Raw genomic sequence first — 24,144 nt, forward strand, 5'->3', positions numbered from 1 at the left:
ATATTATGAGATAATTATTCATATGAAGTTTATCTTTCCATTATACACACCACATAATAATTACTATTTAATGGAACATTTCCTTTTCGTTTGTTTTAGTCAAATGTTGTTATTGAGTCCATTTTTGAGTGCATAATTACTAGGGATGATTATTAAATCATGGTTAATGATTGTATTCTAATATATTATCATTATGCATTCTTATTCTAATATTTAATTTTACTCCGAATAAGACAGAAGATAAGGAGAAGTAAGTTTCTTTTTACTACGAATCTAAACCTAACTTCATCTTTTTGTCACGTGACAGACCTGTTTCCGTATCAGTGGATTGACTGCTGAAATCCTGCAGGCGAGCAAGAATAGAAACCGATACTGACAGCTGCCAGACGACTCCTCAGGTAGTATGGTCTTCTTATATACCCGTTTAAAAGTACATCGTTGCTTTGCCGTGTACAAGTGGCTGCATTTGTTGGGATTGTCATAAAGTAAGGGGTTGACAAACTTTACTACTTTCTCCTACCTACTAGTCTGTGGTTGAAATGTTTCCATCCTCCTGTGACACCTTTGTGGCTCTGCCTCCTTCCTCCGAGGGACAGCGCATCATTTTTGGGAAAAACTCGGACAGACCCTGCGATGAGGTCCAAGAGGTTGTGCATTTCCCTGCCAGAGACTATGGTCCAGAGGAGAAGGTTGAGGTACGTGTCACATTGATTTAGTTGCTCATGACTTCTCCTCGCTAAGTATGAAACTTCATAACTTTTTAAAATCTCCATTTCTTTTTGTGGAAAAAGTGCACATACATACAGATCGAGCAGGTTGCCCACACCTATGCAGTTGTGCTGAGCAAGCCAGCATGGCTGTGGGGGGCTGAGATGGGTGCAAATGAGCATCAAGTGTGCATTGGGAATGAGGCAGTGTGGGGCAGAGAGAGCGCTGATGGAGAGGAGGCTCTGCTTGGAATGGACCTTGTCAGGTAAAAATGCCACGCAGACATGTTAATAACCCATACAGATGAAGGAAAAAATGAATTATAATTTTGTTTTTTTTCCTTTTTTACAAAAGAAAATCTGTGGTGTTCATTTGTATTCAGTCTACTCTGAGTCTTTAAAGTATTTTATGAATTGATCTGTACTGGCATTTACAGCTATCTGACAAATCGGAAAAATAAAATTGACCACTATTACAATACCATCTGCATCTTATTCCACGTGTTCTAATGATTTCTGATCAAGTTTGTGAAATAAAAGGAAAAAGTGATTTGTGATTCTTCAATTTTGCAGACTTGGTCTTGAGCGAGCTGACACGGCAGAGAAAGCTGTTGATGTTATCGCTGCGTTGTTGGAGAAGTACGGTCAGGGAGGCTCATGCATGGAAGATCAGAGTGAGTTCACCTACCACAACAGCTTCCTTATCTCAGACCGAAAGGAAGCGTGGGTACTGGAAACATCCGGGAAGTACTGGGCAGCAGAGAGAGTGGAAGGTAATCAGAAAACTGCAATTGGAAATAAAGAAAATGTTTAGTTTGCATCCCAACAGATGTGCCACACTTTTAGTCATAATCGTTCACAACGTCTTGCAAAGGTTATCAGACCCCTTAAGAATGTTCTAATTTTTTATGTTACAATCACAAATCCCAATGTAGTTTTGTTAAGATTTTCTTTATTATTGGGTTGGTCTCTTCAATAAAATCCTGTCAGAATAAAGTTTGTGATTGTGACATGAAAAAAGTGTTGCAAAAAAATGAAGAAACTGCAAAACCTGAATTTATCTAAAAAAAAAATCACTATTTTTTTCTAGGAGTACAGTGTTACGTTACCAAATCAGTAATATGTTAAATGTATTTTCAGCCGTTCAAATGTCTGAACCCTTATCTAGGTCCAGCTTTGACACGTTGCTTCAGTTACTGGTGAATCTCATAATTTCACGGCTTGTTTCCAGAGGGATATCGGAACATCTCCAACCAGTATGGAATAACAACGAAGATAGACAAGGAGCATCCAGGAATGAGGGTATACGCTCAGAGCAAAGGATGGTGGGACGGGAAGTCAGAGTTCAACTTTGCCACGGTCTACTCCTTTCTGACGACAGCCAGGATAGAGTCTGCTGGGACTCGGTACTGCGAGGGGAAGAGCTTGTTGGAAAAGAGAAACGGTTGGTTTTGTTAGACTCTCTGCAGAAAGAATTTTGGAAACGTTGACAGAGGCTTCATGGTTGTATTTTTTTTTTTATCTCAAGGCCACATTACTGCAGAGGCAATGATGGATATTCTGCGAGATAAAGACAGTGGCATCAACATGGAGGGCATGTTCATGACAACAGGAAGCATGGTGTCTGTGGTACCCACGAATTCGGCTCTGCCAGGAGTTCACTACTTCACAGGAACTCCAGATCCAGAGAGGTGCTTCGGTTGCAAGCCTTTCAGTTCATGAGCAACAACTGCAGGTACAGAAGATTTATAATGTTCTGTCTTTGTTCAACAGGTCTGTTTTCAAACCATTCGTGTTTGTGAAAAACGCACGTGAGTTGAAGGAGACGTCCTCCCCCAGCTTTGGTCCAGATGATCCCGTGAAGAAGAAACCCCGCTTCCAGAGCAAACCAGACCGCAAACATCCGTTGTTTGTGAAGCACGAGGTTATCGCCGCCATCATTGAATCTTACAAGGTTTGTCACTCTAAAAGCCACGAAAAGCTCTTACCTGATCGTTTATCGTAGAGAGGTTTAGTGTTAATCTATTTTTATTTTTTTTAGGAAAGAGGACAGAAAATCACAGAAAATCTGAGGCAGCTTGAAAAAGAGGCAATGAAAAAGATGGAGAATATTCTCGCAGTGGGTGTGCAACAACCTGATGACTATGTGAACCTGTTCTCCGAGTGTGTCCAGGAGGAGCTGAGTGTTTACAGCAAAACTTAAAGAGCTGCGTGAGATAAAAAAAAAAAAAAAAAAAAAGTGCAGCAGTGCATTTCCTAATGTGCTGCTTGGAGCCAGATTTAATTACCAACGTGCATATAGGATGAACCAGTATATAACTGAACTTAATAAAATCATTGCACAGAACTGCACATGAATCCAACATCATGATATTGTTACTTTTACATTGATTGTAAAAGTATAGAAAAAAAACCTTTATGTATATTTAATTTATATTATAGTTAAACAGATGTGCAGCATTTGGCAGAACACACTACAAATTTCATTGGAGGTTTATTAAAGAAGGATTTATTCAAAACTTGCAACAAAATTAATAAAACAAACTTAAAAACAGACAATTCATCTCTTTATTTGAAATAATTAAAATAGCAGCATTAAACTTTATTTAACAAGATTTATGTGTTAGGTTAGTCAAGATGAGCATTTTCAAGTCAACACAGCAGAACATTTTTCTACAACTCAAATCAGATTGACTAGTTGGACATATTAGTTGTCTTGGTCTTCAGCTGCAAATCAGTCAAGGTTTTTTCTTTTAAATGCATCTTCCACAAACATGGACAAGAAGCTGCACATTTTCCCTCAAGAACAAATATTTTAACATAACGAATATGAAGATTTCAGTATTATGTGCTGAAAGAAATACAGTAGTAACGGTGCATCGGGGCGATTGTAGATTAATTATATCCATCTAGCTGCACTCCTTGGAGGAGTATATTTGTACCCAAAATAAAACAGCAATTTTTAGATTAATTTTGCATGTTTACAAGAAAAAAAAGTAGATACTCTGATGCCAGACAATTCATCTGTTGAAAATCTGCAAAAAGTTGCAGATTTTCAAAAAAAAAAAAAAAAATCCACAATTTTTTTTGTAATTAAAGCCTTGTAATTAAATGCCTTTAATTACAGAAAACAGTATTTTTTTTCCTTATAAATTTAAAACTATTCAACATCAGAAAATACTGTTTTTTTTCCTTGTTAATATGTGAAATTAATCAGAAAATTTCTGAGATTTTTTGACAGAAATGTGCTCCTCTGTGGTCAATTAATTTCTTCTTTTATCTACGACGGCCCTAATGGTACACATGAATGTGTAAATTAAAAAGATGTTCCACTATCCCCAGAAATTAAATATTTTTAATTAACAGAATATGGGACAGCAGTTCTATAAACATTCAAAATGAGTAAAGAGAAATTCACAGCAACAGCTTAATATTGTTCCACTGATCTAAATTGTGCAACATGAGAGACTTTCAGTGCATCCAGTAAAGCAGGCAGACCCAGTTTATGACTATCAAATAGCTTACCATTTTAATTAAAACACTATCTAGAAACACTGCTAACATGGCCTGAGAAACATTTACTCTGGCTTTTCTAAGATGCTCAGTTTTCTGAGCATTTTCTTATAATGCTCAGAAAACTGCAAACTTTTAACAATACCCGTGCTTACTTTAATAAATGCTGAACATATAATCCTGTCTTCCCTTTATCACTTTAGGACAGGGTTTATCAGCCTTTACAATCCAGACATTTTCAAACTTTTTCCTTCTACATTTTTTTTTTACAGCTTTAAAACCTACATTGCCTTTAAAAAAATGTATTAAGTGAAATAAACATTTAAATAATTGATTTTGTCAAATAATTTTAAACTAAAGAACCACCATATATTTCGATTCTAATTTTAGGTCTTAGAACAAAAACATTAGATTTTTTGCAAGAGAGTAATACATTTTTTAGTATATTTAGAAATGATTGGTCACTTAAAAATAAAATAAAGCACAATTTGCAGATGAATGACAACACGACTAAGAAGAAAAAAAAAAAATCAAGTTTCATATTGTGTCATTCCGCTTTATAAATTCAAAGGAAATGTTTGAAATGCTTCCAAAAATGTGCGTTTTCTACTGGTTTTCATTTATTTACATCATTTTTGCTTGTTTCTATGTCACTCCATGCATTTTAAGCTATAAAGAGCCACTTTAGAGGATCTGATGACCTACAAGTGTAGAGCTGCAGGTTGCAGACCCCTGTTTTAGGGGGCTGGCTTTAGGTCGATGAATTATAATGCGTGTACAGATTATTAAAAAATGAATACATTCAGTAGATAGGCAGCATTTTTTTCCCTGCAACATCAGCTTGGCTTCTTTGTGCTTCACCAATCTCACAGTGATACAACTCATTTGAGAGTTTTTTTAAACCTCGCAGGACAAATAATCCCCTACAGTAATGTAAAAACTCTTATGGCATTTTTCCCCCCCACACAACCAAGGATAATTGAAATAATTACAGTATGTGCACATTCAGTTTTAGCTCCAAATAAGTGGCTCTGGTTGTGTGGCTAAAGAAGGATTTACTGAAAATGCCTGATCATCTGAAAGAATAGCCGTCTGAGCCAAATCACAGTCAATCAGCTAAAATTCCACATTTTATAAATGTTAGATAAAATGCCTGAGGTGGTTCTAAAAAATACTCTAATATGTGTATTATTTTCCCTTTTTTAATAGGAATAAACTGCAGAGTAAGAGTTTGTTGTTACTCTACTAGACTTTAATGTCACGTAGCAGAAACCTTCACAGAGAGCTGCTCTGCACAGTGTGCCGACTGCATCGTTCATGTCTAAACTGAAATGTGTCCCTTTAAGAAAATAATGGTCAACTTTGATGCCTTAGTTTGGTGCAGTAAAGTAGTAATGAAGCGGACTGTCTTCGAAGCTGTACTCCTGCTTGATGTGCCGAAGCACGCCGCCCTGCTGCAGCCGCGTCCCGTAGAGGACCGCCTCGCCGCGGTCCTGTGCCAAGCCCACCTGCTGCAGCCAATCCACCAGCTCACAGCCACGGAAACAGTCCAGCATGGTCCTCACACCACACCTGTAAGGCAATGAAGCTTTTAGCTGCTGCTGCACTGAACAGACACAGGGAAGGAGCTGAGTGACATAAACGCATGCGAGGCAGAGCGCGAGAGTGTCAATATTTAAGGAATATTTTCACAGGTATTTTTAGATAACCTCCAAGAATGTCTTACAAACATAAACCAGGGAGCACATTTACTCAAGACGGATTCTAATCAGCTTCAGACCAGGGCAGCTCTCACCTTCTCTTTTTAACGATGTCATGAAAACACTGCTGTTTGTGGTATTTGGTGAACTGGAGGCAGGTCATCCTGATGTCGTCTGGTAAATCCAGATCCGGCTCTTCTTTTTTCTTCTTTCCAAACCAGCGACTGTATAACCTGAAAAACACGTTAAAAGAATAAAAAATAAATAAATCTAGGTTCTTAATACAATATATATGGTACAATACAGTTCTGATCAGAAGTTCACATACATCCATCATTGGCAAGAATGTCAAATTACTTAAATGTTGTTTTTTTGGCTAAATGAGACAAACATTTAACTCTGCTGAGGTTTCAAACATCCATCAGAGCTGCTTTTAGAGTAACAGGCCAAGATGTGAACCTCGTTAAAAATGTCTGAAAATTTTAAACCGACTTATAAGTTCTGGCATTTCTGACACAAAACAACAACTGGACTGATTCCAGTACTCTGCGAACAGCTAAAAGAAGCTTTTGGGTTTTCTCCAACTTAAGAGACAAGTCATCAATAATTTGTGGGGCTCTGTTTACATTTTAACACTACAGTTCTTGTTTTCAAAAATCATTGAAGTGGTATGTAGCAAAATCAATCCAACTTGATTCAATAGCACGTCAAATAAATTGGTAAAAATCTGAAGTTAGTATGACATTCCTGCTAATGGTGAATGTCTTGTGTTTGTATAGCTCTTTATCAAACCTATAGGACCTCAAAGCATTTTACACTTCAGTCATTCACACACACATTCACAGACTGATGGTGGCAAGCTACTGGATGGTAGCCACAGCTGCTCTAGGGCAGAAGCGCTCCACCGGCAGGTTGACCACCACCATCGCACCAGGGAAGCGTAGGTAAATTTCTTTACAAATTTGCATATTTATTACATTACCTCTTCAATGGCAGTAAAATAATATTCTTGTCCAACCCGAAAAGAGCAAAGGAGATAAATCCCTGCCAACAGGAAGAAGGGGTTATTATTGCTGTGCTTCTGTGTGGGAGTGAATTTACGTGATTTAGGGACTTCTGTATTTATTAGACTGACCTGTCCGTAGTTTGCTATAGCACAGAAGAACTGAAGCTCCAAGTAGAGTCTCCCATGAAGGTGGTTGTAAAGCAACCACAGGCCGCTGGAAAAGTTCTGTGGTTAGAAGAACATGAGATAGGTTACACTCTGCAGATTCACTGGTGGCTCTGGTAAAGATGTGTATCAAATCTTAAAGTAATTTCAGCTGCATTGCATCACTTGGAAAAAAGCATTAAATTTGTGAACAATTTTTTAATTTTACTTAATTTAGATTTGACTTTTTTAAAACTGATGAAAAAAAACTTCCAACTAATAATCCACTACTTTGTGTTTCACTCATAATTGTATGTCATGACACAGAGGTCTAATTCTTTGGACCAGTGGCTACAAGGCTAGACAAGGAACTAATGATAAAGATGACAAGTAAGGTTTTAAAAAAAAAAAAAAAATAGAGAAAGAAGAACCTCCCCCCTCCCCCAGATATTTCCATGTCCAGATGTAGACATTTGCATGGCATGTTTGGGAAAAACGTTTGGTAACACTTTATTTGAAGGGTGGTGAATAAGACTGTCATGACACTTTCATAAACATGACATAACACCTGTCATGAACATGAATAAGCCTTCATGAATATTTATGACTGTTGTCATAAAGTGTCATTCGGTAAATTATGACACTTTTAATACAAAGTTGACATTATTCAAAATGTCTTTGTTATGACAACTTGACATTAACCAAGAAATCATTACTGTTTAAACTTTACCTTTAATAACAAAGTTACCTCATTTTTAAAGTGCAATCAGTAATACTTTTATAACAGTAATGATTTCTTGGTTAATGTCAAGTTGTCATAACAAAGACATTTTGAATAATGTCAACTTTGTAAACAGGTCAAAGGTCTTTCCTTCTAGTCCAACCATGTGAAATGTTACAGGAAGAGATCAAGTGCTGGCCTAATAATAGCAAGGCAGGGGTTTAAAAAGTATTAGCAGGAGGAGAAACACAGATTTTGGATTTTTTTTTTTGCACAGATTGTGCAAAAAAACAAAACAAAAAAACAATAATTTTATAATTCTGAGTATAAACATGAATTAAAGACTGGATTTTTTCTAAAATTTACAGTTTCAGGTTATGCTACTGAAATAAAAGAATAATTTATTTCCACTCAGTTTACGTGCATCTTTCAGGAGAGGAAACACATTTGTCCACAGCTGTATATTTGAAAAATAGGTCAGTCCTGTGTCAGCTCAAGCTTGTATAAATAATTACATAATTTATTTTTTTGAAACATGAAACATGCGTTTTGTTTTAGTTATTCTATTATCAGATCTACAGGAACAAATAAAGCCTTCAGCTGAAAAAAAAATTATAGAAAACCAAGGTATCTCTATTGTGGTTTTAAAACAGGAGTATTTTTCTGAAATGAGCTGGAAATTAACCCTTTGTTTGTATGGTTTGTGATGATTGCGGTTTTTTTACTCACAGCCAGAAGGAAGACAGTCAGGAGCAGACACAGGAGCACATGACGGACCACTTGTCTGTCTTTCACCTGCTGGAGCTCCTCCATCTGAGCAAGGAGACAGTCTGTCGACTCGCAGCCATTCTCACAATGAACTGTAGAGGGCAGCAGCGTACAGAAAATGAACAAAACGGCCCACGAGAGAGGACTGTTGCACCAAATGTGGCCTTACAGTCCTCAAAGCAAAATGTTAAAAACTAAGGAAGTTGATTCAGGTCTGGGGCATCCCCAGTGGGGTTTTAGTGAGATTAAAATATTTGTGCAAGAGAGAATGTGTGACAGTGGGCTGTCAGTGGAAATACCTGGGAGGGAGCTTAGGCTGTCGTTTGTGCTGATGATCATGTCAGGCATGGGCGTGGCTGGAGCACAGGCACATCTGAAACACTCTGATAGCAACCAAAATGAAGAATGATATTACATTTTGCATCTGTATTATTTACAGTAGGTTTTTTTGTAATTACAAACTAATATAAGGTTGTGGTTGTTTTATGCTAAAATCTGAAAGATTTAAGACATCAATATTTTTGCAAGGCAGTGTAAGTACAGCTGAACACGATCATGCACTCAGTGGTGAAATAATCTTGTGATTCTGCTAAAATGACTCACATTTTACTTTCTGTTTAAGGGTATAAAAACACACACACAACAGAATGTGTATATTCAAGAAAAAATGCTAAACTGTAATTGTTTCCCTAAGGCAGCTCATTGATAAATCTTAATTGGCGTTACTGATTCTTGCCCTTATTGCTAGTACTCAAGTGTTTTAATAACCAACTGTGGATATTTTGGCAAGATAGTTTTTGATGCATAAAAGTAAGGCTGCATAATATTAGAAAAACAAGACAATGCAACATCATTGTCAAATGTTATTGGTTGTGCTCAACATAGTTTCATGTCTGTTCTTTTTTTCCTGTTATAATAATGTATTCAACTGTTCCCTTTAGCTTTCCGACCTTGGGTTTACTACAGGAGTCCTGAAATGTTACAAACTATCAGATATTGCATCAAAGCTGCCATTTGATAGCTTGTGCAACTCAACCCGAAAGTAGCATGCTGCAAACATCCAGGGGAGTAAATCAGAAAAGAACTAGACTGCAGAACTATAAAATGGAAATGAGGTGAAATGACCAGCCTGGTTGTTAGATCATTTGCTTTCCATTTATGGTGCGAGAACTGTTTACACCTTTTCCGTCAGAGCAATTAATTTCACTGCAGGTGCAATGGCAATAAAAGTATTCATTCAAATAATACTTTTTGACAAAAAGAAGTCAAATCCAAAACATTTTCAGAGTAGAAAGTACCTCCTCCTGTTCCGTTTTCTGGCTCTATGAGAGTCTGAGTTTCTGGTTCGACCTCGGTCACCTGATCCTGGTAAGGTTCAAATGAACTTTCTCTGTCTTCGTATTCTTCATCTTGCTCCCAACTTCCTCTACTAAGACACACCAAAGAGAATCCTCCAAGAAGTATGCTGAAGCTGACCACTACTGTGGTGCAAATGATCTAAGAAAAAAAAAAAAAAAAGTGTCAAAATTTGGAACTTTGACGTTTTACTATGAATATCAAAAATCATTAGGATTATTCTTCCTTTGTGTGTTTTATACCTGTAGTTTGCCATAGAAGAACGAAGAATCAATAGCGTCAGACCTTTTTTCGCCGAAGATGAGCAGAATAGAGGTTAGCAAAGCGGGAATCCTGTAAAACATGAGTTTGTTTACGTAATTAAAATGTCAAACAGAAACAGCTTAGCAACACTGCCATAAAACATGAAGCCGTGGCACTGATCTGGATTAAAAACCTGCAGGACTGAAACAACAAAGCACAGTTAAACACAGAAATGCAACACAATTAAATTGATGCATAAAACCATGAAATTTATCTTGCTTCTTTGCATTTTTTTTTTTTTAAATTGGATGACTCAGATAATTTTCTCAAACTTTATTTTTGCCACGTTTTCTAGCTTTTCTGTGCCTGTAAATGCATTTCTTTATATTCTCCTGTATAAATAACAAGTTACCTATACAAATGAGAATATGTTTGAGGAATGAAAAAAAGAGAAAACAATATGCAGATAATGATGTTCATAATCACTGAACCAGCCAAAAAGTGATAAACACATTTTAGCTTTTAGTTCCAAGTCCATTAAAACAAATATACAAGCACAGACTTGAGGCTGAGAAAACACAAACTAATACAATACGCTTAGAGAAACCAGATGCTTGTTATATCAATCCAGGTTATATTTCGAGACATAGCCTGGATTTAATTCTCTGTGAATCAGAGGTGACTCACCCCCAGCCTGCGATGACCAGCGCACCTGGTGCTCCTCTAAGATCCTCATACTTTTTCATAAGCACCATTGAGAGTGCTATTAATCCTAAAACCAAAGACATTTTATTCACAAAAATAACAATCAAATTCTGATTTTGGAGTTGCACTAACTCTACATGAGAATAAATGTGTTGTCGGCTCACCTGGCCACATAAAACTGCTGTAGAGTGAAGTAGACAGCAACGTGAAAATGAGGACCTGCGCGACAAAGTTGTCTTCCTTCACCACAAAGTTCCACAGAATCATCCCAATGCAGCTGAACAGCTAGAAAACCACATCACCAAACGCACAATTAACGGCTTTGCTGAAGATAAAAGTTAGTTGGAGCTGCAGTTCTTTTTTTTTTTCAAATGAAAATACAATTGAAACTAAGACTGTCTGCTTACCTGCGCCAAGAACAGGTTGACTGTAAACATGTGAGGAAGTCTCTTAAACTTTTTACTTAAAAACATGACAGCAACTGTCCACAGCTGGCGGGAAATAAAAACATTTTAAAATCAGTTATGCAAATAAATACTTATTAAACTCTTCTGTTTGCTGAAACTAAACATAAATAAAACGTGGAAATATTTGACATTTAAAAATTTACAGAAAAAAAATCATGAAAATATGACACATGGCTGAATCACAGCCAACATTGGTTTTGTCAAGGCAGATTAAGTAGTCTCCTTAGAGACATGCCTCTCTAAAATGGAAAGACACAGCCATAAATAGATGATGTCATGTCAGCTGTAAACGTCAGAGAATGAAGAACGGTTTGCCCACAGATCCTTTAAGCAGGAAGGTGGCTGAGGTTTGTGAGTTACTGTGTGAAGATGGTAGATTTCTGCTAAAAATCACAAACAGCATTTCTGTCTGAAACGCTGCTATTTTGCTTTTAAGGAAACAAATAACCGTTCATGTTAAAGGGGAGTTTTTCGTCTCCACCATTTCTACATGTGCATGTGCTACAGTATGATAGATAGATGCTGTTAAGGCAATCTGCAGTGTTTCCTTAGATGGAAACCTTAAAACACGTTAAACATGAACTGAACTTGACTGTTTGACGACTAGGATCAGCTGGAATGTATGCATGATTGGGATGAATTACATTTTTTGTAAAGTATCTTGAGATGACACAAGTACCTTTGACACTATAAAGAGAACTGGTTTGGTACATTGTACTTCAATGCTTACCTACAAAAAAATCAGATTAAGCTTTTTTTCCCCCCTCAATGCCTGAGCTAAATCAACAAAGGACATGGCAGTGCTTTGACTTCATCAGCACAAATGCACTTTCACACACCACATGCGTAAAAATGGATGGAAATGACTTTATAGGGTCAAATACCATACTGTTGTACCAAAGATAACTTGATGGTGATGGTGGTGTTTTGACAGCTATTGCTTTAGTCCAATTAAATCCTCAGATGTAAACCTTTCCTAACTGAATGCCATCAGAGTTTTATATTATTTTATTCTTATTTCAAGCAGGCATGTGGTAAATTACATGTACATTGGATCCTGTAATTTAATAGAGTACTGCTATATTCCTGATAGGGTGCTGGTCTATTAGATCTCTAATCTACTGCTTTCAGGCGTTTCTCCCTCTTCACTGGACAAATCATTATAATGGTTGTCACATTATAACTGGCAGCTTTATTATTATAATCTTCCTCTAGGGTGGCCATTTTGCAATGCACATTTGCTCAAGTTTAGTGTTATGTACATCATTCCTTAGGCTTTAGCTTCTGCTTCTTGTGCTGCCTTTCTTACTTGTATAGATTTTTTTTTTATGTTGGCCCTCTAAATAAAATATCCATCTTGAACCTCAAGCCACAACAGGACTGAAACAAGGAAGCATTGTCATTGTCTTTCAGAAAACAGTGAAGCGGTTAAACTAAATGGATATGCAGAATCAGAAGTGGTTAGTTACCGACAGGGCTACATGTTTCTTAAAGTGGCACTGAAAGTGAGAATGAGGAAGCGGGTCTGAGCGAGTGATGAACCAGTGAGGCAACTCATCCTGTGAACAGCTGAGCCTCCCGAAGACAGATTGTTTAGTATTTTAAAACATGAAAAAAATAAGATTTTATAAGTATACATCACTTCCTTTGAAAGGAGGAAGTGATATTACTGTGGACGGGCGCAAACGCTAAACTGGGTTGATTTATCAAGCCACGATTGACTGGTAGTTCTCAGACGAATAAAAACTAAACAAAGAAACCAAGTAACAATCTGTTGTACAGCCAGTTATGAACGAGTCTGTGCATGTTACACAGTTACTTACCAGAGCCACTAAGCTCACTATGCTCATATTAAAGCTGACACTCTCAAGTGAATCCATCAGACACTGGGGATCCATTAAGTGGATGGTAAGCAGCCAGGCTGAGACGTACATTATTGGAGCCGAGAGAAAAGTGCTGATCACCATCCCAGAGGTCACCTGACACAATGAAAAACACGTCCAGGAAAGTTTTAAAAAGATACATTGCAAGCAAATAAGAAAGTTGAGCTGTAGTTCATGCTGTAACTCACAACTTCTAGTTCTGCGTTGTAGTAAACAGCATATATGGCCACGCTTGGTGCAGTGGGGAAGACTCCGTAAAGAAAGGCATAATCTGAGAGGCTGGAGTGGTTTGTAGTATTGCTGCTGTTATCCAAAACATCCACCATATCCTTACAGATAAGAGGCATTACCAGCCTTGAAGTCCAAAAAAAACAACAAGATATGAAATAGTTAAAAGTGCAAACCGGAGGAACTGAAACACTTAGATAACTGTGGTTAAAATGCAGACATGTAATTCTATAATGACCTACGGTCTGAGAAGGTCTGAGTCATCTAAACCATTAGCACAAAACATATTGGGAGCCCTTCTGTTTACTCAGCCTCTAACATCATGCATCACTATAATGGTAAAGCATTTATTAGTAAAAATATCCATCAGGCGCCATGAAATTCCACTCACAGTTTGGCTGTAATGAGCAAAATCAGTGTCACAACAGTGGATCTGGTCAGTTTCCGCAACTGGCCCACCATGGTCAGACCCAAATAGAACAAAGCTGCGCCACCAAAAGAGTTGCCCAAGCCGTCTATGAACTCAGCCATGAAAGCAGGGATTCTCTGGTGCAGGGCAAAGTGGGCGATGATGCCTACGATAACCATGAATACAATGGGGTTCTTCAAGACTTGCAGGACTACATGTCCCACAATCAGCAGTTTTCTCTGCTGGTGGTTTCCCTGATTCTTCCACTTTTGGATCTCGCACAGTGCAAAGCCGATGGGATTTAGGAGCATCAGGGACACTGGTGCAACCAGGTAGATGTACTGGAGGTACTCTGGGTACGTGCTCTGGTAGAGGGCTTGAACTGCAGACACAGATGAAGGCAACAGGGTCAAAGAAAAATGACAAAAAACAGGCAAATCTAAGATCAAGTCTTTAGTTTTACTCTAAAATATTGAACTGAAATCATTCTAGACACATGCAAGCAGCATTAACGATAAATATTTTCATGAAAATCAGGTTGAGAAACATAAACCCACCAATTCTGGTAGAAGAAAAGTTATTTCAGACATATTTAATTACTTGAGCAAATTAAACAGAAGCGTTAGTCACTGGCAGCAACACAAAGAGAAACTGTATGCAAAAATATTGCTAGAGCTTCAACAAAGAATTTAAAACAGGTTCATCCTGTTCCAACTGCTAAACTGAGTCACAATCCACAGAAAAGGGGCCAGGCATTTTACGTTTTTCCATCACATTCACTTGTTCTTCTATTCACTTGTTTCATCTATTAGGTTAGACTAAACTTTGTTCTTTGCTTAGATTATTTCAATCAAGGGCTGATTGAAATAATCAATCCTTGATTGTTGTTGTTGAAATTCCATCTGTAGTGATGGTGAGAGATTCATACAAATGGGCTTTCAAGATGCATTTGAACTATTAATTTGTCTAGGTGGAATGATTACATGATAACCAACATCTGTGTTTTTTTTTACTGGAATTTGGTCTAGTCTCTTTGATTCTGTTTACTGAATATCTAGTTGAAAAGTTGCTAAAGTGTAGCTGTTGGTATGAAGGGGAAGACTTTAAAAGAAGCTTTTCATCTTCATTAGAACCACCATTTTGCAAAATGCACCTGTAATGGCAGATAAGCAAACCCAGTATGATGCTGCTAGAGTTGTACAATAAAGATCATGATGAAGGAAAGGAAAAGAGAGAACATCGTATTGCAATAGTATTCCTATTGCAATACTCTGTAATTTTATGGGAATTAAAAGTTTTCCTAATATAATGCAGTCCTAAACTCCATTTTAAATAGAGTAGAAAAATATTGGTAGGGCACAAATAGTATTTGTTAGGTAAAATTATGTGTGGTTTATAGAAGTCCACATCAATTTGAATCCCCTCCTCCAAAATTAACACTTTCAAGCACAACTGGAATTTGCAACTGAGAACCTGGACTTCTGTAGAGAAATTTTACCTCATATAAGCTAATTGGCCGCAACACTGAAGTATGTTAGAAGCAGTCATGGTGAAGCTTTCAAATATAACTCAACTGTTTTCACGGTAAAGCTCTGTGGTGGTAAAATCATGCTGAGGGTATTTTTTCAACTTCTCCTCAAATCAACAGCCAGATAGTTGCAATCTTCAGCTAAATGTTCTATTTGGAAATGAATACCATTCTGAAAATGCTTAATGAGTCAAAATGTGTGCTTTTTAAAATGCATCTGAAGTTCCAAAGTAATATATGATGGATGTTTACACAAAAATACACTTACCTATTGGATAGCCCAAAGCAAAGTCATTGCTTTGGGTTGCAAATATTGAGAAGATGCCAGCCTTACTGTAGCGGCTGTCAGGACTGGACACTATCAGAGTGAGGAAGCAAACGATGCAAAATACAGACACTTTAGCGATGAGGATCCCCCACAGGAAGGGCCAGATGACGTTCCCAAAGTCCAGTAACACCATGTTCTTAAAAAGGAGTGCAGGGAGAGCAAACTTTGATACAAAGTTGCCCAATCCTTTGGCCTGAGTGGAGGTGATGATGTTGGTCCTTCCTGCGATGTATCCACACAGGATGATCCCAAAGCACTCCAGGAGAGCAGGTAGCAGCCTGTCTATGGACATGGTGGAGGGCACAGCAGGAGGGCTGGGGCTCCCCTCCACGTTGTAGCCGCCTGCTGTCTCCATGATGTCTTTGTGTGTTTTCTGTCAAAAGTGATCCGTTATCATGCTAAAGTGGAGAGGTTCACCGACCTGACACTGAAGGCGGAAGGAAGAAAGAGAGGAGGACACTTTCAACTTCTGATTTAATTTTAAGATTATTCGGTAACCAAAAAAATATTTTTTTATGTTGAATAATTCCTCAAATATACACCGTAATATTAATAAATAAAGCGACGTATAAAATATATAACCTAATTTAAACTGCTATGTCTTTAAAAATATCTACTCTTACCTTTGTAACAGCCGATGTCCCCTCCTATGTGCCCCATGTGTCGGTTTCTGTAGTTCACTATAAGCCGCCGTTGAGAGCTAAAATAGCCAGCTAATCTTTAACTGGAGGAACAAAAAGCATGAAATAGAGCTAAATTCCGAAAACACAGTCCGGAAAGTGGTTAAGAAACAATTAATCTAGCTTGTTTATGTTCCCTGTTACATACGGAGTCACTGGGTAACGTCACTGCCTGTGTTGTTCTTAATCTCTGATTTGTCACGCAACCCGACCAATCACGTTCATCAGAGAGAGCGAATGGGCGGGGCTTAACGAGCGCACCCTCTCAAGTGTTATCATACTTGGTTATAAAATTAGTGATGATAACCGGAACTGAGGGAAAAAAATGGAGAGTTACAGACAAATACTTTATTAGTAATAAAATACTCTACAGAGTAGAATATGCAACACTGCAGTAAACGAGGTTCTCAACTAACCATTTTAGCTGAGAACTATTTGCAGAACCATATCTGCAAGACAAACATTCTTTACAGCCTTTCTATGTTTACCTTATTAAAGGACAAACTTTGATTTAACTGTCAAATGTATCCACCAGGAAGATAAGGAGAGCTGGAAACAGAGATTGCAGTCAGATGCCATATTTTGGCCAACAATCTTCCTCTTTTAATGGGCCTCCGATTTGGAACAATTTGCTACCAATAATCAAACAGTTGGCTAGCCTTAAGTCTTGTACATTTTACATTTCACATTGAAACACTTTTGTAAAATTGATGCAGTGTTTTGTTAAAACAATAATTTAAAAAAAATCTTTTTAATCACAGATTGTTCAGCATATCAAACACTTTTCTTGACACTGATGTGGAGAACCTGAAACACATTGAGCTCTTTAGCTTTCTTCATGATTACCATCAGTGATTTATGCAGAAGAAACACAAAATTCCACAATTATCCATAATGTTGAAAATTACGGAAAACCTTTTGCGTTTTGTGTGTGTGTGCTCAATCCTGAAACAGCTGTAAGATGGCAGACTGTCTAAAAGTCAGTGTTTCCCAACCCTGGTGCTTTTAGATATTTTCCTGCTTTAATGCACGGAATTCAGTTGATTGCAGTTCAGTAAACACCTGTTAATCAGCCATTAATTGAAATCAGCTGACCTGAAGCAAGGAAACACCTAAAACATGCAGGGCAGTGTGCCTTGAAGACCAGCGTTAGAAAACATGGGTCTAAGTCAAACTCCGGCAGTTCATGCAGTGCCTAAAAAGGAAGTGGTGAAGTGGAAGACAAAAGAAGAAGTGACAAAGCTGTAAAGATTATTTTTGAAAGAGAGCTAGAAAGTCATTTCTTAACAAAAGAGGGAAGAAATGTAGCAACGACTTAAAACAGAAACTGCCACGTCTTAATCCTCTGTGCCAAATGTTATGAGCTGTTTAGGAACCACCTTGTTGATGCTAAAATACAATTTGAAGACTGTCAAAGTATCTTATCACTGATATTTATGGTCATTGATCAAGTCAAATATAAATAAATAGATAATTGGCTCAATTAATATTTTTATGACACATTTCGACTAACAAATGAGAAGAGATTTAAAAAACTGGTTATTTACTTGCTAAATGGTCTATTATATGCTGTACTGTCTTGCACCATTGAGTTTATAACATTTTTTCTGCTGTGACTCTAGGTCAAATATAAGGATTTAACAAAGAAGCAAACAAACCAACAAGAAAATAAAGTCATGCAAAACCGGAACAAAAATGATACAATCAATATTGAGGTCTGCTTTAAAGATTGAAAAAAAAAATCAGTCTTATTTAATGTAAGCAACAAAGATCTTCTTTGGACTTCTACAAAGTTGTGTAGCCAAGTAAATCAATATGCATACTTTAGATGGGGGTCTGCAACTTCCGACTCCAAAGCCGCATACTGTAGACCTTCCCTATTATCTTTAAATACACGTGCACTTTTTTTAAAAGAAAAAATACAACTTATTAAATGTCAATATCAAATAGAACAGATGGAAGAGAAAAACAGAACAAAGCAACGCATCTGTTCTGTAGGCTGCCACTAGAGGGCAGAATAATATAGAAAATATGACTGCAAAGCTTGAAGAAATCAAAATTGCATTAAAGTTTACCTTTACCTCTTCCTTCCTTCTATCTCCTTGTTACTTTTGTCTGACATTAATCTTTTCTGTCACAAACTGAGCATGTAGTCGAGAGCATAGAAAACTTGACCGATTTTTTATTTATTTTTTTCTGGTATTGAAATGGAAAGTATACATGTCAGCAGTATTTCATGACCGTGTAAGGCTATTACATGATCATAAAATAACTTTTTAAAGTATATATTGAAATGTGTAATAAATAGATATAATAAACAGATTCCCTTTTCTGAACTGAATTATTGAAATAAATAAAAATTATTTCTATGAATGTTTAGAATATTAAGCTGCACTTGTGTGCAGTTACACAACAGGAGATAAATGGTTGATCCCAAGCATAAGGTCCATGTTAAAGAGGAAGCAGAAAGGAATTGCTAAGTTGATTTCAAAGTCCTCCTTTTAGCTGTTTATCAGTAATTTATTGTCGTTTTGTGATATGTTTAAACAAAGATAATAGACATACTATTATCTAATCTTTAGAAAGTTCTGATGTTTATATATTTAATATACATGGGGAGATGATAGCAGATTTACATTAAAAAGTAAAAAAACATATTGTAAATATTTTAAATCATACTTCTTTTTCTAAGAAAAATATGGAGATCTGAGGATATTGCGAGCGATGTCTCTGAATCGCTGAAAGGGACAGATGTTTCTATTTCTCGTATCCAATCAAAAATAAATCAATAAATAAATAAACCCTCTACAACTAACACACCAAAATCATTGCTTTGCTTATTGCATAGGCAAATTATAATTACACGGTAAGAAGTCAATTTTATTTTCTAAGCTCTAAAATAATAAATGACCCTAACCCCTATTTTGGCATACTACACAGAAGTGTTTTGTTCATATTGTTTCTTGTTTTGCTGTTATCCCATTGAGAGCATCTTCTTGAGCTGGCTTCTCCTCCACACGTTCCTGTCAGCAGCCATATCAGAGACTGGGATCGAGTGATGTATTATACATTAAAGGTAAGGCCTGCTTTCAGACATGACAGCGCAGAGGGACACTGGGTAATGAGGCAGGCCTTATACACTGGGAACATTGCCAGATGTGCACATAAGCTGGGAAGTTCCTGCAGCAGCAGATGCGGGGGCAGTTAGTCTGATAAACAGGATTAAATACAAGCACCAGCCAAATGTAGAGTTGGTAACAAAAACTAAACCTAGAAAATAAGGGTAAGTTCTCATTGTATCTAGCAGTATTCAACATTAGAGAACATTATTCTGATTACTGATAAAAAGTCGAGAGAAATCACTAAAAGACAATGTTGCATTATAAATGTAAACGGTTAAAGTGTTTTCTGTGTTTTCAATCAGTTAAAACAGCTCTCATTTCAGTAATTATATGATGGATCATGCAGAGGAAAGCTGCTCAGGTCTGAGAAGACTTTCCTCATCCTCTTCACTCACTGTTTAAGTCATTGCCATCTGGCAGAAAACTTACAGCACTACCAGCAAGGATGTGCACAAATGTAAACAGGTGGCTACAGCACCTTACAAAAATCGTTTTACGCTTTATTTTTCATAAGCATACACCACTTTTAACTTGTTCTGTTTAGAGTTTGTATATCTTATGATTGTAAATTTCAGCCAGAGTAAAGTTTGGGTTTTCATCAACTATAATCATCAAAATTCGCAAAAACAAATCCTTAAAATACATCACAGTGCATGTAATAAATCTATATGAGTGAGACCTGCATGTTATACAGATTTATTAGATATACAAATCAAGTCAGTAGTTCTCCTTTCAGCAGGAACTGTGAATCTGTTCAGTGTAGCTCCTCATATGAAGCAACAAGAAACAAAACAACAGCTGAGTAAAAAGCTAATTTTCATGTTGATGAAATGAGATGTAATTATTAAACACGTGATTTTCAATCTTCTGTTTTAACCTATTTATGAAAAGCTGGATTGAGCATCATATTTACAAACATGCGTGACTCAGACTGACAGCAAGAAAGTGATTACATATGGATTAAGTTGTTGTGTAGGATTGGGGAGATTATATAGTCTGGACAACAAAATAAATAAATCTAGAGTTGTGTAGGAAAAGCATCTCGATTATTTCCTAGTAGGTCTTCATAAGTACAGGTGGATTGCAAATTTGGCACTCCAGGCAGAAACTCATCAACAAGAGAAATGATAACCTAAATGTTAATGTAAAGAGACATCAGTGCCTGAGGACCAGAGGGAGAGTACAAGTTGTTGATGCAAAGCAGCAAATCGTCAGAGGCAGCATATGGTGGGCTGCTGGTGACGATGGGGGTTTTCAAAACAGACAAATCTGAGCCACATACATACATACATACATACATACATACATACATACATACATACATACATGCATATTGTTTATAAAGGTTACGATTTGCAGGTCACATGAAGCTGACTAAAATGAAAACAATAAGCTGTGAGAGAAAAGTTGACATGATCTGGATTAAATGTAGCCTGACATCATGCTTCTTGTGGAGAACCAGATCTGGTCATCAAATGTCAAATGATAGGACTGAGATCCTTTTGATAGCTTCATAATCCTCTTCCCTCCACTGCAGGCTTGTTATTATTGTTCCAATAAAGGACCCAAGGTGAATTCTGCTGGACACAGTATAGGAAGTTGTTGGTTCTACACCTCGACATAGAAAGCTGCTTTTTGGTGAAAGATTTTTGAAAAAAAGATTACTATTTAGTATGTGGAGATACAGCAATGTGCAAAGATTTTAGGCAGGTGTGAAAAAAATATGCATAGGGAACAGTCATATCAAATATATTAGAATATTATTGAAAATATATTTCTCAGTTCACTAAGCAAAACACATTACGTAAAGTAATTACGCACAGACTGATGTTTTTAAGAGGACATTTCTGCATAAAGTGTTACATTTTCACTTACAGTCAATGAAATCATAACATCTAATATTTGCATGATATCAAACGACCCCACTAACCCCCCGAAAAAATAATACAGAAATGTTTCGAGTTGTAGACCTGCTGCAGAATATATTTAGACCAATCAAACTCAAGATTTCACGACTGAGAAAAAATAAAAAACACAATTTTCTTCCAAATTTCGAGCTCAGTTTACAGAAAAGCACTTTGAAATTCACAGGGAACCTCCTCCATGGTTTGCAGATTTGTAGATACCCAGTAATGCACCTCTGCCCGGCCTCACGATGACCAGCATCACTGTCCAAGTCTCGGATTGCAAGAAAAGACAGAAGATTGTGAGGAAACCTGCATTTGTAGAAAATCAGACTTTAGTTTCCAAAAATGTGTAGAAACAGCCTAAATCTGATTGTTTAAAAAAATATGTATCTGAGTGTTACAAGAAGAACTGATTAAGTTTTAATGGAAAACTGGTCAAACAAAATACTAATTTAAATTTTGATTTCTTTCTTCTTCTTCTTTTTTTTACATGGTAATGCATGTAGTCAATGATTAATAGGCATTCAGAACATGAGTAGTTTAAACAAACATGGTAGTGTTCATGTTTTCATTAACTATCTGACAAGCTCAACTGTTGCACCTACATGAGGATTTATGTTTACATCAGCAAAGGTTCATGTATGTGTCTTCTAGAATAATACAGGGTTTGACTTTGAAATAAATCAAAGTTTGAGTAGAATCTCTTAAATCTACAGATGGTCCACAAGTTGCAACCTTAATTACAGGTGAAGGTATACCTTCTTTTATTTCTAAAAGTATTCCTACAGCACCTACAAATCTTTATGCATAAGTATAATAAACAATATAATAGATTTATTTGTCTACCTCTGTCTCCAAGAGGCCAGGAGGTTTGCTTGCGTGTCACTCCTCTGCTTTGCCCCGCCCACTCCGTCAGGCCTGTGACGGGTCAAGCAACTCAATTTCCTCACATCCTCGATCTGTTCAATCAGCCAGTCACTCATCCACAGGCCTCATTCATCTCACTTAGTGACAAATGACCATTTTGGCAACATTTGAATTAGAAAGACTTGGCTTAACCCTTCCCCCTCCTCCTCTCTATCCAACCACTCTGGTCACCTGAATTCACAGCACTTAAGCTCCAGTTATATCCAAGCCCGCCTCATGTCTCACGTTTTATTGTGTTCAGATGTTTGACATGCTTGGTGCTCTGATTATAGCTCCCTCTCTGTTTCCGCCTTCTGGAGGACTGTACCTCATGTGTTTACATCTGCTCTAAAGTGATTAAATGTTCACTGAATCTGAATAGAAGCATCAATCTGCAGGGGGTTGATGAAAACTACACACATTAGAGTTTTAGGCCTGGATGGAGATTAAAAGGATTAAAGAGCTTTTGTTGGAGAGATAATAACGTTCGTTAAACAATGTAAAGGACACAGTGTTCTTATAGAAATAAAGAAACAACATCTTTATTACTTATGTCATAGATATTTTGGCGTGGGTTGTCCAACTCCAGCCCTCAACGCATTGCAGGTTTAGATGCATTCAGCTCATTCAAATGACTGAATTGCCTCATCAACCTTTTCCTTAACTCTACAGAGTCCAACAAATGAACCATTCATTTCATTCAGATGTGTGAAAAAAAGGGTAAAATCTGAAACATGCAGAACCCCGGCCCCTGAGGACTGACTATGTGCTTTAGAACCAGAAAATCTAAAAAACCTCCAATGTAGAAAAGAGACATAAAATACACTTGAGCTTTCCATTGTTTTTCAGAGCAGATAGATAATTTGTGAAATGTTCTGCTTTGACAAAAACAGCATGTTTAGAGCCACACCTCCTTAAAACACAAAAGCACTGCCATGGATCAGGATCAGGATGTGTCTAAAGGAGCCACTGAGGCTCCTTTAGACCTCTAGTTTGTTTCTGTTGTTTTAAACAAAAACGTACTTTGTATAGAGAATATGCCAAATAGGTGTTTTTATGGTTGTTTTATTGTATTAACACAAAAAATAGTGAGCATTTATATGTTGCCATCTGGCCCTTTAAAGAAAGCAGATGACTTTCTTAAAAGTAATTTTGTAAAGAAACTGGAATTTTACTGACCCACTGCAAAAAAAAAAAATAAATAAAAAAAATGAATTTTGGATTTAAAAGATGGATTGACTCAAGACTGATGAGATGGGGACATAAGACAACTTTTGACAAAAATCTGACGGCTCTAGTGGATTCAGCTGCCAGACCATAAAGGCGACGCTTTGTTTATAAGTATGAATAATTTTAATATGATGGCAAAAATAATTGAACAGAATAAGAATACAATCTGTAAAATTGAAAACTTTGCATATTTTCAAGTCAGGATTTTGCAGGGAGGAGAAATTAACATCAAGTTAGAAGAAAAAGGTCAGTTTTCTCATGGATCACAGCTTTTTAAATTTACTTTCATTGCCATGTTGCCGTGAATGATGCACATCCAATGCACAGTACATTGAAGAGACACCACTCTTGCATGGCATTATCTGCCTGGGAGATGAAGACCCTGATAGCTTTATTGCTGTGATTTGCTTCGTTTTGCAGTCAGTGCAGATCATGGATGAAGGTAGGATATATTCAAAATAGAAAGGGCAGGCTAAACGGTTGGATGAAAATCCAATTTTGCCACACAATCGAGAGACACGCCTGGGCTTGACTTATGTTAACTCAATGTGATGTGGTCCCAACAGCCAAGTGATTAAATGTCAAGTCTTGAT

General features: G+C 37.0%; 2 protein-coding genes across 2 annotated transcripts; one reads left to right on the top strand and one right to left on the bottom strand.

Annotated features, from left to right (window-relative positions):
* Positions 1–291: 291 nt before the first annotated feature.
* Positions 292–3,266, top strand: scrn3 (secernin 3). The gene is made up of 8 exons (XM_014998159.2): positions 292–398; positions 528–695; positions 792–973; positions 1,281–1,480; positions 1,939–2,151; positions 2,236–2,398; positions 2,481–2,661; positions 2,749–3,266. Exons 2-8 carry the CDS (start codon positions 540–542, stop codon positions 2,908–2,910), a joined length of 1,257 nt encoding a protein of 418 aa, XP_014853645.1. The 5' UTR covers positions 292–398; positions 528–539; the 3' UTR covers positions 2,911–3,266.
* Positions 3,189–16,579, bottom strand: gpr155a (G protein-coupled receptor 155a). Its single transcript, XM_014998156.2, has 16 exons — positions 16,330–16,579; positions 15,647–16,133; positions 13,833–14,232; positions 13,402–13,567; positions 13,154–13,309; positions 11,271–11,354; positions 11,028–11,148; positions 10,846–10,930; positions 10,158–10,248; positions 9,858–10,056; positions 8,859–8,942; positions 8,521–8,651; positions 7,056–7,151; positions 6,903–6,964; positions 6,016–6,153; positions 3,189–5,792 (listed from the first exon to the last, which is right to left on the bottom strand). Exons 2-16 carry the CDS (start codon positions 16,059–16,061, stop codon positions 5,591–5,593), a joined length of 2,430 nt encoding a protein of 809 aa, XP_014853642.2. The 5' UTR covers positions 16,062–16,133; positions 16,330–16,579; the 3' UTR covers positions 3,189–5,590.
* Positions 16,580–24,144: the final 7,565 nt, after the last annotated feature.

Source organism: Poecilia mexicana, unplaced genomic scaffold, assembly GCF_051168715.1.
Source record: "Poecilia mexicana isolate PSO_F unplaced genomic scaffold, ASM5116871v1 scaffold_2, whole genome shotgun sequence".
Classification (NCBI taxonomy): Eukaryota; Metazoa; Chordata; class Actinopteri; order Cyprinodontiformes; family Poeciliidae; genus Poecilia; species Poecilia mexicana.